This window comes from Maniola jurtina, chromosome 5 (genome assembly GCF_905333055.1).
Source record: "Maniola jurtina chromosome 5, ilManJurt1.1, whole genome shotgun sequence".
NCBI lineage: Eukaryota > Metazoa > Arthropoda > Insecta > Lepidoptera > Nymphalidae > Maniola > Maniola jurtina.
In genome coordinates, this window is record NC_060033.1 from 12,157,511 (window position 1) to 12,175,849 (window position 18,339).

Sequence of the window (18,339 nt, forward strand, 5' to 3'; positions counted from 1 at the left end):
GCCAGGCGCGTGACGCGTCGCTGCGCGTTGATATACATACCTATTATAGATTTATCAATCCCCTACCATTGTTGTTTGATATATTGAAAGTTCGAGTTTTTAGTCTTGGCGTTGCGTCAGGGCGGGGGCTGTGAAAGGTGGGGATTCCGGACATTTAGACATGATTTCTGCTATTTCGTCTGCTTATTCTTTACTATTTGATGCCTGCAACTTCGTCTGCATGAATTTAGGCTTTTAAAAATCCAATTGGAATGTTAGAAAGACTAAAAATAAGAAAGAAGTAACTAAGTACTAATAATTATACTAATCACAATTTACCTATCTCTGCATCAGTACTTACCTACTACCTAATACATAAACGATCAATAATGAATAGGTACCTAATTTATAAATCTAAGTTAAGTATAATATAATATAATATAGGTTCAGCGTAAGTATTATGTGAACTGTCAATCTCTGTTCTCTACAATCTTCAGAATTTATAAACTGTCAATATAAATGCTTACTGAATCTGGTATTAAGTAGGTATACTCACAAATACTCATTTACCTACTTACTTGCCCATCTCTAATATTGTTTTTCTTTTTTAATAACTTTTATAACTTTTTTGAAGACCGACTAAAAAAGACCAATCGTTAGTTTGCTTAAAAAATAAACAAATCGAAGAAATCCCTTGGAGAAACGCGTAAGCGACGCGATTTGCCCGGCGCTTTAGATCTTCTGGAGTTAGGTTTTTCACTCGTATCTTGACTTCATTGTCAGTTCGTGGTAACAAGGTCGTATGGGCCGCGTATAGCTAGAGCGTGGTTGCATTTATGTCGTAAGGGTTACCGGGGTCCCATGTACACACAGTTGACACAATAGCATCTTCGAATCAAATACTCCCCTTTATAGTTGCCTAACCTACCTATCTACTTATAAAATAAAAGGAGCATCTGCTTGCATCCCTTTACAGAAACAATTTTTTTTAATTCCATAAAGTTAAATATGTTTAGGTTACCTACACTTAAAAGTGGTCCAATTTACCCGATATGCTTACTTAGTTTCATACACTAGCTAATAATAATAAGTTTGTAGGTTTATTAGATTTGGACACTTATTTGTATTTTAGAAGTCGAGATGGCCATCGGAGTGGGGATGCCTCGCAGTCCGTGGGTGGTCTGCGGGTGTGCTTGGCGTACCCCCGCCTCATACCCCGATTGCCATCTCGACCTGTCGGGTACTATACCTAGCTAATACATATTATGACATTTAGACTCTTACATAAAGAATTGATAATGTTAAAACTCTACTCGCAATAACTTTAGCGATTTGTACCTATCTTTATTATAACGTGAAGTACCTACTGAAGGTTGTTTGAAAGTTGTATCCGTCCCTATCCGTCCTGACGTCCAGTCCATTGCTCATCGGTCAATAAAATGCGAACGATGGTAGGGGTAATAATAAATGTTTCGTGACGATTTCTAGGCGTATAGGATACCCACCGTTCTACCACTGAAAAATCTTTAAAATAAGAAATCACCATTTATGTTCTTGAAATGTTCCACTGAAAATATGGATTTTACTTTATAACAAGCAAAGAATGGAAAATATTTCACTGCAAGGTTCATACGTCCACACGATTTCGAGATCGCAAGCTAAATGGTTGAAACTGGAAAACTGACATCGAAAATCACCTCTCGTTCGCACGCGCCCAGTGCCCCAACGAAATGAAAGGGAGAACGATATCAAGTTTGCTCCTTCACTCCTATAGCTGCTTATTGAAGGCAGCTCGGCAACCGTCGAAACGTGTACTTTCGCCATTTTGTATTCACGCGTCACCGGGAGCAGCGCTCCGTGTGAATGTTACGAAAGAAGATTGATTTTAGTGTTTTAAAGATATTTTAAATTTTAGTTAGTGTTAAAATATGTGTGTGATTGCAAATGTGCATTAACAAGAAAAAGTTCAGTCGACGATAGCTGCGGTAATAGGTATATTCAATGAAAAATTTTCGTTTTCCTACTTCTTGCTTCATTGTTAACTCGGCGTTCGTACAGTGTGGACGCGCGCGGACTGTAATGCAGCTAGTAGCAGCGATGTCTATAAATGTTTCTAGGAGTTATTCAATACCGTGAAAGTAATATTATTACGTACCTACTTATTGTACTGCTTTGCTTTGGGTAATGTCACTGTTCTGCCAGGTGTTTTGAAGGTGTTTTGTTAATAATTATTATTTCTTATTAATCTATAATCTGAGTGTAAAAACAAACTGTAGGCGGCCCAAGCGGCATTATGGAGAACTACAACTTATCATACAAAATACAAACGAGCGAGCAGACATTTTGAAAACCGGTCAAGTCCGTGCCGGACTCGCACACGAAGGGTTCCGCACTATCGAACAAAAAAATAACACTTTTATGATAAAACCACAAATTCACGATTTTCGAAATTTTCCCTTTACTTATGCTATAAGACTTCGCTACCTGCTAAATTTCATGATTCTAGATGAATGGGAAGTACCTACCTACCGTAAAGTTTTGATTCCCTTGATGGGTACATAGGTACAGACAGACAGAACGAAGTGATCCTATAAGGATTTTTTTCTTTTGAGTTGAGTTACGGAACCCTAAAAATTGGACAAGTGCGTGTAAACACGCATAAGACAGGGTTCTGTAGCCATGCTAGTTTCTGAAAACTTGGGCGGTTATTATTTCTAAAACGGTAGTTCATTTCAAAAATTGTCTAGGACAGCGTGTGTGTGTTTGTGTGTCACCGAATGGGTAAAACAGATTTTTAAGCGTCTTTTTTCGTCTTCAGCTTCTACCCTAAAAAACCTTTTAAAAATTTTGTTTTAGGTCAGTGAAAATTAATATGTAAATGCCTCTGAAGCGTATTGTTATAACAGTCGCAAGTTTGTAGGTATAACTGTGAAACTGTGTTTTTCGACTTTACAAATTAACTATTAAGTACTTACAGCTCTTATGTTTTTTTTACATAAAAAGTGAGTGTGGTGTGCTGTGTGACACGGACTAGATGAATGTATAGGGGCTTCTTGTTTTTAATACGGAACCCTGAAAATCCACTGTAGGTTGTAACCTCAATGTCAATCATAAGAATTAGGTAGGTATGTACTATGTAACTATGTACCTATATACTTAATTAAGTAAATTATAAAATAATTCATAAATAACATTACGACGAACTTACATTACCTAAGTAAATCTATTGCATATTAGTAAATTATGTGGCCTACGCTATTTTCATCAAATGACAAATTCCTCTATCTCCATATCTCTCTAAAATACCTACAACCTACTACCTTAATAAGTGTATGTTGGTTTTAGGGTTTCGTACCCAAAGGGTGCCAACGGGAGTGCCAAATTAGTAAGCCTCTGCTGGCCGTCCGTCGGTCTGTCTGTCAGTGGGCTATATCTTGTGATCCGTAATAGGTACCTAGAGAGTTAATTTTTTTTATAGAATGTATATATTTCTATTGCTGCTATAAAAACTAATTTAGTAAAAAAATCAAAATGGCCGCCATAAAAATTAAAGTGTTATTTCTTGTACGATGGTATGGAACCCATCGTGCGCGAGTCCTACTACTACTTCAGCGATATTTGTGTTGCGTGCATACAAAAACTGGAAGTTGACAAGCATTGTCGGATTCTCGTATAGCATGCTTCCATATCCGAACGTTGACTTATACCTACTACGTGCTTTACCAACTATACAATAAAAGAGTTTGACATATCATAAAAATAGTTATTAGGATTCCATTACATCTCCCGAGAAACAAGTGTAAATTAAAAATTTATAACACCCCCTACAAGTGAAGGTTATAGTAACTACAAAAGAGCTGATAACTTTCAAACGGCTGAACCGATTTTTTTGGATTATAGATAAGAACACTCTCGATTAAGCCACCTTTCAAACAAAAAAAAAACTAAATTAAAATCCGTTCATCAGTTTAAGAGCTACGATGCCACAGACAGATACACAGATACACAATCATGCTTGGCAGGTAGCAATGTCTTATACTATCACAAGGGAAAAATCCGAAAAGCGTGAAGTTGTGGTTATTACCTACGTCACAAAAAAATTAAAAAGTATTATTTCTTGTACGATGGTACGGATAACGGAACCCTTAACGCGCGATTTCGACTCGCACTTGGCCGATTTTTGTTGGGCTCCGAACGTTGACTAATACATGCTTTACCTACTATACAAAAAAGAGTGTGTGTTTGGCATATAGGTAAAAATAGTTTTTACGGTTCCGTGACATCTGAGAAAAAAAGGAACCCTTATAGGTAGGATTATTTCGGTTGTTTGTCTGTCTGTCCGTCTTTCATGTAAAACCTATAGGGTATATCTTCCCGTTGATCTAGAATCATGAAATTAGGCTGGAAGAAGGTCTTATAGCAAAAGTAAAGGAAAAAAGTTTCAGTCGCGGGTAAAACTAAGTAGTTAGTATAGGTAGGTGCAAAGAATTGTCATATAAAATAAGTACAAAATACATACTTAAAAAGTATACTTTCAAAATATGTACATTGTACATTAAAATATATATATCTGTTTAAAACACGTCATGTTTGTTCACCAACGAGGTGATAAGAAAAAATTGCCGTTTCGTTTCTGCGTTTGCCGTGTAACCTCTTAGACTATATTTACTTTGTATGCGATAATGAACCTTATCTCAATTGATTGAAAGTTTCGTTTACAATCACAGCCGTCTACTTTTAAGTTTTATTACAGTTTGAGAGGGGAGAGATGGGCCTGCGCAGACAAGGGGATTTTATCCGCGCCGGACAAAAATCCCCGAAGCGTAGATAAATGTCCGCCGAGAACTTTTTTTTAATCAAATTTATTTTATAGGAGTTTGGTTATAATGTGAACATGTCACCCCTGTAGAATCACACCGTATATAAAATTATCTTAAAAATATCTTATTCTTTACTCCTTAGCCTTAGCTCTCCTAATACCAATCCATACTAATATTATAAATGCGAAAGTGTGTCTGTCTGTCTGCTACGTTTTCACGGCTCAACCGCTGAACCGATTTTAATGAAAGTTACAAAGTTAGCTTACAACCCGGGGAACGGACATAGGTCACTTTTTATCCCGGAAAATCAAAGAGTTCTCACGGGATTCCTAAAGATCCATCCGCTTATACGATTTGTATGAAATTTGGTACCGAGGTAGCTTGCGTCCCTGTAATTAACATAGGCAACTTTTTATCCCAGAAAATTAAACAGTTCCTACGGGATCCTTAAAAACCTAAATCCACGCGGACGAAATCGCGGGCATCCTCTAGTTTGTATAGAATTCTTGCCTTTCGGATGCCGGGAAGACAAGAATGCTGTTCCATATTCCTGTGTTTAGGAGATCTTGCCACGATCTCAACGCACACGGTGTGCGATCATTTGTTCGCCGGGCCGGAAGCGAACACTCAGCGCTCAACGCGGACTATAAATCTACTGTGTGTGTTAACGCACCTAGTTCTATTTTTCCGAGGACTGACCTCTTGGTGACCTCTTCGAGTAAGGGTGCTTGTAGTCTCTCGTGTGCGTTATTAGATGCAGTTGGAAGCGTTCCATTTGACGGACAAAAAGTATACAGGTGATAGTACTGATGATTACTAATAAGATACCATAAAAAAACTACAAAAATTAAAAAAAAATCCTGTATTTTTAAAAAGTTCACAATATATTTGACTGATGCTAGAGGTCAACGATCGTTCCAGAAATAGGTCACTCAAAGTCAATACCGCGTCGTAGGTTGGGCATTGACCCGAGTTTTGCACGCTATACAATGCGGGTTTGAAAAATACTAAATCACTAAAATTACAATAAATGATTGTATCAAGGTAGTATAAGAATAGCGCTAAGTTTTTGCTAGTGTTCTGGTTACACCTGTATTTATTAACACTCGCTCCTAAACTTATAATTCACAAGAGGCGGAGCAACCGCGCTCCCCGACACAGTGAGTCTGCCTCCACAATCCACATGCCTGGCGCACCGCGCACGTTCGTCGTTGGAAATAAAATATTGTCGACCGAGATATTGCGATCGACACAATGACGTCATAATATAACTGTTCAATCTGATAAAATAATCTGTTCTGCGCTACAAATAGAGTATGATTTATCTTGCACCAAACACAACGTTTACTATGAAGAACACTAGTAGGTACCTAATTTTATTGAATGAAGGAATAATTAAATTAATTCGCTACGTGAACCACAATCAATCTCTACCTATCTCCATTAGGTATTATTCCATATTTATTTCAAAAATTGAGTTTTGACGCACTAAGATTGTGGTTGGTCAGTGGGTGTCACCATTTCCTAAAAATCTAAGGATGCGTTTATTTTGCTCAACAAAACGCCTTAATTGCTAGCTATTGCCCGTGCCTTCGCTCGTATATTATACTCTTAGGGAATACAATTCTAATATCCCGAAATATCAGAATCCCGCGCGAATTTTGGCAAGGTCAGTCTCGCAGTAAATCGAAATACAATTCCAGTTAACCGACTTCAGTTTTTAAAATCTATTAAGTATTTATTTAAGTCATAGTAAAATTCATTATACTTAATATTTTGTCCAATTACTTAAAACCCTATTCCCTCACAGCCTTGGGAGAAAGACCGGTGCAAACAGCGCAGTCATGGACGAAGGTATGGAAGTAACACTACTAGACGATGACGAAGAAAAGTCGAACCCACAAAATGATCAAAACTCTACCGATGCCGGTGTGGTGTACGAAGATAATTTCGAAGCTGCGTCACTCGAACTGACCACAGAACTAGACCAAAATGAAACTGAACAGGATAGAGAGGATAGAGAAGAAGAGGAAGAAATGGCAGAGATCACGAAAACAACCAAAAAACAAAAAGGCACTGGACTTGACAAGTTTAAGAGGAGACTGATTCGGGCCATCGCGCATTTGTTGCGCAATGATCAGATACCGACTGACGAAATCTGGGAAGACTTGACGAAACAAAGTGGCTGCGATTGTAAATTGCTTTGGTAAGATCCTCATTTCTTATTTCTAATACTTACGCGTTGATTTCTTGTTTCTAATACCCACTGCTAGAATATGGAATGCCTTTCCGGCTTCCGTTTTCCCCGCCCGGTATAATATTGGGACCTTCAAAAGAAAAATAAATAGACACCTTCTAGGTAGGCACGCTCTATCTTAGGCTGCATCATCACCCACTATTCGGTTGATTGCAGTCAAGCGCAACCCTATAACGTATTTAAGTTTAAAAAATATATATTCTTCTACCTCTGGTTACCTGGTAGGTATTTGACCCTCTGGCTAAAATCATTCGGGAGAGCATCCTTTTGTGATGATTACAATTTGGCTCTTCAAATAGGGTATTGGACTGTCGTAATAAAATGATAAGATGTTCTGTATAGCGGTAGTTTATGGGGCCAGATTTCATTATTACAGAGAATAATTCAAAAATCCATGATTTTTATCGTCCCGCTGTACGGATGGCGAGTAATGACGTCACAAGACGTAAACTACAAATGTTTTTAATTTTTTTATAATTTTTTAAAAAGAAAGAAAATACTGCGGGCAAGTATTATGTTTTTATTAAGTAAATAAATATCCATTGGTTGGATTTATAATAGGTACCTACTTCTTCACTAGGTACCTATTCTTGTCCCAAGTCTCAAGATATGTGGAGTTTAGCCGGTACTCAGTAGTTTTAGAAACAAGTGAAGGGCAACCACCGAGTTTCTTGCTGGTTCTTCTCGGTAGATAGAGCAATTCAGTCCAGTGCAGTGGTAGATTCTCTTGATGATTCAAATGCACATGTAAAAGTTTATTTCCGTTAAAAATCTTGATAGTAAAAAAATCTATTTAATAGGTAGATTCCTACCAACGAGATGCAATAAATTCAACCAATTTAGATCGCAATGTGAAGTAGAAGCGAGATAGCTATGTATCTAGTACCTATCTAGTACCCTACCCAGTACCTACCATAAATTCTACTAATATTGACTGCCGCAATGTGGTAATTACAACTCCGTGCTAGGCCAAGTCGGAATTTATCATAAAAATTGTTTAGGAATCGGATGCGTACGTTGACAATGAAGAAGCTGCGGAGATTGTTTACGGCCGAGGACAAGATTGCCAATATCACCCAGATCGCGCAGCTCACCGTGACTGACTGGCTGCTGTTCGATCTCGTGCTAGTGCATGAGAAATTAGACGTTATCGGCCAGGTAATAAGGATTGTAATCTATTGCGGTGTCAAGTTTATGCCCGCGGTTCAGTCTACTTGTTCACGAGAATATAAACGTTATTGATCAGGTGATAAGGTTAGAAATCTCTTGTTTCATGATAATCTAGCTTAAGCCCGCGGTTTAATCAAATTCAGATTATTTCGCATTTTGTAATGAAACTAGTCATTTTACCTATATCAACTTTAATCGCGTTAAACATTTTTTTTTTTAGTTTTGTTGAGTAGGACCCAAACTCAAAATAAAATCAAATATAACACGAAAAACGTTTTCAAATACAAGCATCTTTTTATCTATATCTATGCTAATAAATAAAATTGAAGTATCTATCATACTATATACATTATATACATACATCTGAAGGCAGTGTGGGAGAGGGGGGGGGGGGGGGTTTACTTTCGGTTACGAGGACATTGATATATTTAATGATAGAATTTTTCAACTGTGCCCTATCCCTGCATAATTAAGCCAGGATGAAATCAATCAAGCATACTTAGGACTTTAACTGAAACTTAAGTAAGTCTAAGCAAAGTAAAAGCGATAATTAAGCGAAAGCGATAATTAGGCGAGTATAAGCGAAGTTATAGCGATATATTAACGCTGTCTCGTTTTAACAGTATCTTAAGTCTGCGCTCTATAGGCTTCAACCTACTGTCACAGGAACTACAAGACCCAGACGCTGAGGAATCGCCAAAGATACTGGAGGATTTGTTCGCTACAGTAGTCGTCTTCGACCTGGAGCGTCTGCAAGGCGACGAGCTGACAAAAGCCTGGTTCGAAGCCACCACGTCCTATAATGGCACGTAAGTACTTAAGATCCACTTTTTAAGCAATGTAGGTAATCGTCAGGAGTTGAGCAAACATGTTGCTGATTGCTAGGTATGAGCACTGCATTCCATCTATTGATATATAGGAGTGTAACCAGAACACTAATAAAAACGAAGACAGCTGATAGATACTGATAAGATACCATTAAAAACTACGAAAAAAATCCTGTATTTAAAAAAAAATTCACAATATATTGCAAATAAAACATCTGACTGATCCTAGAGGACAACGAACGTTCCGTAAATAGTCAACTCGAAGTCAATGCCGCGTTGTACGTGGGGCATTGACCTGAGTTTTGCATGCTACACAATGCGGGTTTGAAAAATATTAAATCTCTAAAAATACAAAATATAAAAGCAAATGGTTATTGCCATTGGATTGCATTAAGGTAGTATAATAATAACGCTAAGTAAGTTGCTAGCGTTCTTGTTATTTTCCTTTTGAAGTGCTGACCCTAAAAATCATAATTTTTCAGAGAGAGGCAATGCTCGCCGATGCTTCTGCAGCGTCGCTGGTACCAGCTGAAGGAGACGGTGCGCGAAAAGTTTTACCAGTTCTGGTTCATGTACAGAGGCAGCCAGCGCCAGCTGCCCGCGGCCAACGAGTTCAAACCAACCAGCCTGGAGATGGAGATAGTTAAAATGTAAGACTGGCCATTCAACTCCTAGTATGAGCTGCATATCTCGATAGCGTTAGTAGGAGATAGTAAAAATGTAAGACAGCATAGACGTCCTAGCATGAGCTTGTATATCTCGACAGCGTTAGTAGATTTTGAGTATCGAAACACTGACGTCAGCAAAATGGACTTAAGAGTGCTCTCTTCGATAGCACGTGAACATGCTTGAGAGCTTAATTAATTTATAACTTAATTTATTGAACTTAAATACAACAAAATCGAGTTTCCTACCCTCTGCACTAGGAAATACCTGTATTGGAGAAGGTGGTTCCTCAGAAATACAAAGTTTTCCTAATTTAAAAGAAAGTATGTATAAGTATATCTAATGTTAAGCAATTTCAACCAAAATTATTACGGGCGTGACATAAGCTACTCTTCGAACAGTGCATGTTGCACGTAATGACATATAGATCCGAGACATGGTCGCTAACTATTATGGGCCTCATAAGAAAGCTCAGAGTCACTCAGCGGGCGACAGAGAGAGCTATGCAGAGTTGCTCTACGTGACCAAAGCAGCAATGAGGAGATCCGTAGGAGAACTAGAGCAACCGACATAACTCAATGGGCTGCGAATCGCGAAGCTGAAGTGGCAATGAGCAGCGTACATAGTTCGAAAAACCGGTAGACGTTGGGGTCCCAAGGTGCTGGAATTTAGCGACCTCGCACCGGAAAGCGCAGCGTTGGAAGACCCCACGAATTAGGCCTTAGTCTGCCACGCTGGTCCACTGTAGATTGCTTGGCTGACTCCACAGACCATTGAGAACTTTATAGAGCATGCAGGTTTCCTCACGATGTTTTCCTACACCGTACAAGTAAAGTATGCCTCTGCTTTACTAGTTTTGCAATATTGTATTTTATTAAAAACCTAAATCCATGCGGACGAAGTCGCGGACATCATCTAGTTTTTTACATATTAACATTAAGCTATTTTAATTTTAGATTCAAGTACATTGCGACTCAACCTTTTCCAACGTGGGAGGAATTAATTCAACAAAAGAAGGTGGCACTGCCCGAGGATTTTGTGAGTTTTTTTCACTTTACCTACTGTAGTGTGTTAGCATAAAAGTTGATACAAAATGCATTCTGTATCCAACTTATATGTTAAAACTACTTTATCTTTTTTAAATTATCAAATATGGAATGTTTGAGAAATCTGATTTTGACACAACGAAAAAACCAAGTAGGTTTACTTGATGTGTCATTACGTCTATTTATCACTAGGGATCTATCTATTTATCACTATAAATCATTTCATTTTCATTTCCATTTCATTTCATTAGGGTGCTTCCATAAATCATACGTACATCATTAATGGAAACACTAGTTAATATTACGAGATTGTTACTTTAATGAAGAATTAGTGACACTGTGGTAATTACAACATGTATAGATAGGTCCATGTAATATATATGATTATGAATAGTACTACTATATTAGATTAATTAAGAAAGTAATGAAAAAACAATTTTAAAGTCTTTATTTTTAAATTGTTTCAGGAACGTCTGCAGCTGGCTAAAAGACGTATTTTTCGGACGGGTAATTATTAACATTTAAAATTTTGTTGAGTACCTACTCACTTGTGTGATTGCAGTGAAGCGCAAGGGTAGTAAAATTATATTTAGGTAGTAGTTGTTACCTATTATTTTTGTGAATTTGAATTAATTATCTCGCACATTAATGCAGAAATTATAAATTCTGACAGATGGATGGACAGGCGGGAAAGTTAAAGTTCACTCAAGTAGAGTCGAAGACTTCGTTTTGCTCAGCCACTTGAAATTATAAGCTTTTCCCACTATATTTATTGAGGCTGTTGTATTTTCGGTTTCATAGTTATACAGAATTTTTATTTTAGTGTCACGTACACAGAGTGAATACTAATTAAAACTATTGATATTTTAGAAACTGGGCCTGATCTTGAAGTTATCGAACCACAAGTTGAAACAATCGATTTGGATCAAGAGATCGATTCTGAAGAGTCTAGAGATTCTACCTCGACACAGACGCCAAAGGCAAATATCAATTTAGGCAAAGTGAAAATTGAAAAAGTAGATGAAATATCAGATGACGATGATGATGTGTGTGTATTGGAATCTGTATTACCTTTAGAAACAAATACGAATGTAGAAACTGAAACTAATTTAAGGAATATTAATGAAGAACGCAGGTCTACTGACATTAATAATGAAGAAGACATTTCTATTGTGAATGACAATCACAGTTCGAACGATTCCATACAGCTTAATAGAGTTACGACAGATATAAATGAAAACTTAGATTTAAACACGCAAAGTGTTGACACTACCGAATTTCAAGATGATACAGGTGGCATTGTTGACTCTCGAGAGCATGTTGAAATGCTCATGCCAACAATAGTAGCAAGCACTTCAATAGCAAATATGTCCAATGAGTTTGATATAGCAATGCCTAAAATATTAAACGTATCAAGCGCTGCGAGTCTTACTGCCGAACCACTAGACAACGCTCTCAATAATGAGATTAATGGGATATTGGAGAGCGTCGCTGACAATATGTCAACGAAGAATTCTTTCAACGTACCACAACGTACAGACAAAACATTACCCACGCTAGATAACATACAGAATCCGGATGAATTAGTGAAAAATATTATAGATGAGGAAATAAGTTCTAGGGGAAAAGAGATTGAAATCGAAGATGAGAAAGGCTTAGATTCTTTCAATGAAGTTTCAACTCATATTAATATATTCGACGGTATTGAATTAGAAGATGATGGGATCGAGTACGTTGAAGAGGAAGATCTCATGAAAGGTAAATATTGTATACATTTCTTACTTCAAAAAAAAGACAGCATTATGTTCAGTATATAAGTAGGCTCCAATCAATTTAACACAATATACTCCATGTATTAATATATACTTACTGTCATAGTTTTCACAAAATTGTATAAATTATTTTGTTTCAGAAATAAAGCCTAAAGTGGAAATAAAAACTGAAAAAACTGGCGACAATGAGTGTGTTAGTACGCCGACAATTGATTTAAAGCTTCTGCTAACTCCGATTGTGTACACAAAAAAACTCGATGACATGGATGTTTTTCGGTTTATTGAATATAATGCGGTAAAAGACAAACGGGTGATCGAAAATGCTGATAATGAAAGTAAGCCATTTGATAGAAATTCTGTCAAAATGGAAGAGATATCTCAAGAGCGTCCACCAACACCTGATAGTGATGCATTCAGTGACAGTGCATCAGAATATCACTCAGAAGTCGATTCAGGCCCAGAGACTATCAGTCCTTCAAGCTGGTTACTGAACAAACTTCCAAAATTATCCTACAATCCTATACAGTTATGCAAGAATCCTGACTTTAATACGAGATTAAAAAGACTATCAGCTGGATTTTTCAGTTCTGAACGAAATAGGCGCCAATTAAAAGAATGCAAGCCTCTAACGATTGATCTTCACAAATCTTTCGAGACTAAACTCGTTAATAATACTTTATATTTAACTGGAACGAAATCGGTAGAAAATAAAACACATGGACTAGAAGAAAACGCCATAGCAACAAAAGTGTGTCCTACAACCTTACCGTTACAAAATTTAGTGGATAACGTTATAAAAGATATTCTAGGCCCTAATGTTAGGAATGAAGACTGTGAAGAAAACCAAAACACAGAAAAGTTAGTGCCGCAGGATGATATTCTGGGCCCAGCCACACATTTAGACTCTTCTTTAGCGAAGCATTTTGCAGCTTCAGTAGATAATCATTCAGGTGAAAGAAATAAAGTGATAAATTTGCCAGATATAGCTCAAATTCGTCGTCTAAATGAAAAATTGCTTACTGCAGAAGTGTCCCCTATACAAGTTTCAAATATTACTAAGGCACCCGTGAACATTGTTTCAGTACAACAACGCTTAGACATTGCTTCACCAAACAATAAAATACTCCAAAATAATAATGACTTAATTAATAAAAACATAGCATCAACGGCGCCATCCACAGTGAGTGATATAAATTGTGAAACATCGAGTATTTTAAACAAAATTAATTTTGCTTCCGATGCCAGCTGTCAGGGTGATCATATAAGTTATACCACACATAAAACGATGTCATTAGAATCAAATAATAACTTTAACATGTCTAAAGAAAGTTCACTTAAACGATTTAATAATCAACAACACAAAGTTGTTAAGGAACCCAAAAAACCAGTGCGTGTAAATCGTGTTGAAGTATCATGGAATCCACCTCCTAAAAAATGTATTATTCCTCAAGATCGACTTTTAACATCTGATACTGTTGATAAAATATTAAATATCTGTAAAGGAGACTATAGTTGGATAAAAAAATCGAAGGCGTATAAAAAGGCAATGAGGAAAAAGTCCTTGAAGGACCTAAAACAGAAAGAAAAAAGCTCTATTTTAAATAAAGAAATAAATCAATGTAACAATGAAGTGAAAATGAATGAAGCGGCTGAGATTACGATTGACAGTGAAGTGATGTTTGTAAGTGCCGCTGTAGCACCTACTGAAAACCTAAATAAAAATACTGATCTCAATACTGTACCAAATCAGACGACAAATGAAATAAACAAGAAAACCCAAGGTAATACCATGAAAAGAGTAAGAAGAGAGAATATAGATAAAAAACGCTTAGGAAAACCCAAATATTGTTGTTGGGCACGAGAAAAAGTAATGAAACTAGGCACACAAAAGAAATATTTACAAAAACATAAATGTCCACGTCCTTTGTGTACTTGCTGTTGTAGGCAAGAGCTTATTGACAAAATGTTTGAAGATAATATAAAAAGAGATATATTGAAAAGACGAAAAGCCCAGGCTGAAACAGACAAAACCACAAAGTTGATAAAAATTAGTGTTTCCAGTCAACGACAACTTTATGAAAACTTAACACAAATGCCACAAAGTGCAAAAGGTAACTCTACGGGAAAACTGTCGAAAGTTTCAATTGGTGTAAACACTGATTTTGATGCTGAATTTGAGACTAGTTTTGCGGCTAATTTGGCAGAATTCAACACAAGCTCCAAATTTTTTGATAACGAAAATCCTTCAGTATCAACACTAAAAGTAACATATGGACCTGATGACACTCAAGCTAATGGTCAAACTCAGACGTCTGTTAATTTAATGGTTTTAGATAAAAATAACAAAACACAAATATTCCCTGGAAATAATTCACAAAATGCTTCAACTTTCTCATTCAATGAAAGTAATTCATGCAATGAAATTCCAAAGACCAATCGAACAATTCTAGAAAAAAGAAATTCAAATTTCTCAATCAAGGAAAGTAATTCATGCAATGAAATTTCAAAGACCAATCGAGTAATTCTAGAAAAAAGAAATTCAAATTTCTCATTCAAGGAAAGTAATTCACCTAATTTGAATCCCGTAAAAATTCGTATGGTTTCAGATATAAATGATTCAGCTGTCACACTTCAAAAAACTAAACCAATAAAAATTTCGAATTTGAAGCCTATAGTTTTAGATAAAAATAATTTAAATTTTCCGTTTAAAGAAAGTAATTTAAGTGCTGTAATTTCAAATAAAAAGAGTCCAATATCTTCAATCAGAGAATGGTCAGATGCACGTAGTAAGGCCATTACGAAGCAAAGTGAGCTAAATTCTTTGCTTTTAGATAAATATTATCCTAAAATCGCTCCTAAAACGCGTATATCTCACGTTCCTGGTCTTGCTCCATTAAGTGTTGATGATAAAAAAGACGAACCGTCAGACAAAGTTGTATTTTTATCAAACAATAGATGGAATAACTCTTATTCTCGAACGCCTATATGCTTAGGAAAAAATAAAATATTACTGTGCTCCTTTGAAAACCCCCAATCGAAAAATCAACCTAAACTGGATAGCAATCCAGTCACCAATCTGAGTCAGTCGGTAAATCAGAGTACAACATGTCAAAGTACCCCACCGGAAGTGGCATTACCAGATGGAGTACGAATTATTCTCTTGCCTAATAAAGAATTAGCTCTTTCTATTGACCCTGGAATTGAGCTAGACTCCAGTCAATTAGCATATTTGCCCACTCTCATGGCGTCCATTCAGAAGCAACTTACTGCCGCAGATGTAGTCGACAACATCACAACCTCTTCCATAGATGAATTAAAAAATAAAACTGATTCGCTTGATCAAAATAATATTACCTTAGAGAATCGTAATGAATCTGATATGAAATCAAGTGATGAAAAAATTCAGAAGGAAAGTTTAACGGAAGTAAATTCATTATCTTGTCCTGAACAAATGATAGATCATTCTGATGTTATGGAAGTAGATATTAATAAAACTAAAGAACAGGGTTGTGATAATAAGGAAGAGAATAATAGTGTGCTTGAAAAAAGCAATGGTAGCGTAGTTGATTTGAAAGATGACTCTGACTTGAACAAGAAAACAATATTGTCAGATTTGATGCAAATGTCTGGTATTTCGGCGGAAGATACTCATCACCTCACAAATCATGAAAGTCCCACCAAGCAACAGCCAGTATTATGGTCATCACCTATAACACAAGGATTGCAATCGCAAATCGCTAATCAACATAATGAAAAGTTTATAAACAATCCTCTATTTAATAATCCTGTTGTAAAAGCTGCTTTAAGTAGATGCCCAGAGTTGTGCATAGTTTTCTCGTATACGGAGCTGAGATATGCTGCAGAGAATAACGCACGGTTCTTTAAAATGGATATTGAATCTGGTATAGTAATGCCTATTAATTTAGTAATTAAAAAACAAACGCAAGGGGAAAAATCGAATAAGCAATTTACAATCTCAAAGTCGGTAATAGATTTAACTGATGACCCTGAAGAAGAGGAAACGATAAGTATCGAGGAGCAAAATGCTAAAACAATGGAACCTGAGCCAACAGCGGAAAAAGTAAAAGGCCGTGCTGTACCAGTGAAGTTATTCTCTGTCCATCCTCCTATATTACAACGTGGTAAAAGTTTGTTGGTACAATCGGTCAAGTCTAATATCGATTCTACATCAAACATAAAAAAGCGAAAGATGATTCGAATAATCAAAGTTAAACGTAAAAGAAAAGAACCACTGGAATGTATAGATTTAGATTCAGATACTGAGCAAAAAGAAAGTCCTTCAATAGTTGCCAATTCGGAAGTGATTCCGGAAAAGACAAAATCAGGTGACGATTCCGATTCTGACGATGAACCGTTGGCGTTTAAAGCGAAACGGATGAAAGACTCAACCGAATGCAATGAACCTAACGAAGTATTGAGCCGAAACACTGACGGCCTAGCAGAAAATCTTGAAGATAACAACCAAAGTACAGAAATGATCAGTGAGTTTACAGAAATAGTAGATGAAAACCCGATTGACGATACTCCTTGCAATATAACCGAAGAAGCCTGTGACGATCAGACGCCCCGATTAGAGCCAGTAGTTTTCGAACCAGTAGATTTCGGCAATGATATGCCCGAGTCATCAGATGAAGACTGTATCCTAGGTGTTTAATGATAATGATCGCCTTTTCAAAATCAAACGGTTTCCGTGCCTACAGCAATCAGCATAAATACGGTAGTACAATTTTAACGGTTTGTTTATTTTTATTTGTGGACGCTTTGTACCTATAATACCTACCGCTATTAGGAAACCCGAGCAACAGACATTGACCTATTTTTAAGTAAAGATCTATATATTGGATAATATGAGTAACTTATTTTTTATTACTAGACCGAATTTTGTTACCTACTACTTAAAATTGTTCATAAAATAAGTAGTAAACTGTAAGTAACTCTGTTCAAATGCAAATAGCGTTACCTACTGCAATTAACATTTGGACGGAAAAATATCCACGTAGATAAGTATTTCCTTAGTAAGTTTTGTGTGTAATTATGTAAGTGGAAAATCCCTTGTGGAAACTGTGATATTAATAATAACTACTATTACATTTAAGTAGACATTAGTTTATGTGTAAAAAGGTACATTTACCCTTAAATTTATTGATGCCATTCTCTTTACTAATACCATTCTCTTATACAGGGTGTAATTAGAACGCTAGCGAAAATTTAGCTCAATTAATATACTACCCAAACACAATCACGTGCCAATAACCATTTCCTTATGCTCGTTAGTATAAGTGATTTAGTATTTTTCAAACCCGCGATGTATAGCTTTTAAAACTCGGCAAAACCCTGCGGCACCTACCTACGCAACATTCGTTGACCTCAGTGAAATGTTTTATTTGCAATACATTTAAAGCTCCTCAGTAGAATGTTTTATTTGCAATACATTTAAACTTTTATAAATACCTAAGTACAGGATTTTTAAAAACGCGCTTTTTTGTGGTATCATATCAGTATATCACCTATCTTCGTTTTTGCTAGCGTTCCTTAATCGTAGTTCCAATTTCATTTGAATACTAAGCAACCAAAGTCCATGAAATTTTGCAGACATAGTCTAGAAACTAATATCTGTGTCTGTGGTGTTTTAGATTTTTCTAGAAATATGTAGTTTTAAAATTACAGGGGCTCAAAGATTTGTATGTAAATTTTTAAGACCGCGTAACTTTGAAACCGAATATTTTAACAAAAATCTGGAAAACCACAAACATAGATATTAGTTTCTAGAATATGTCTGCA

The 18,339-nt window shown here is 36.3% G+C and overlaps 1 protein-coding gene across 1 annotated transcript; it reads left to right on the top strand.

The window, feature by feature from the left end:
* Window positions 1-1,811: 1,811 nt before the first annotated feature.
* On the top strand, window positions 1,812-18,174 carry LOC123865520. The gene is made up of 9 exons (XM_045906586.1): window positions 1,812-1,971; window positions 6,610-7,005; window positions 8,058-8,214; window positions 8,893-9,035; window positions 9,536-9,703; window positions 10,676-10,757; window positions 11,233-11,272; window positions 11,636-12,523; window positions 12,678-18,174. The coding sequence occupies exons 2-9, from the start codon at window positions 6,644-6,646 to the stop codon at window positions 17,210-17,212; spliced, it is 6,375 nt and encodes a 2,124-aa protein (XP_045762542.1). The 5' UTR covers window positions 1,812-1,971; window positions 6,610-6,643; the 3' UTR covers window positions 17,213-18,174.
* Window positions 18,175-18,339: the final 165 nt, after the last annotated feature.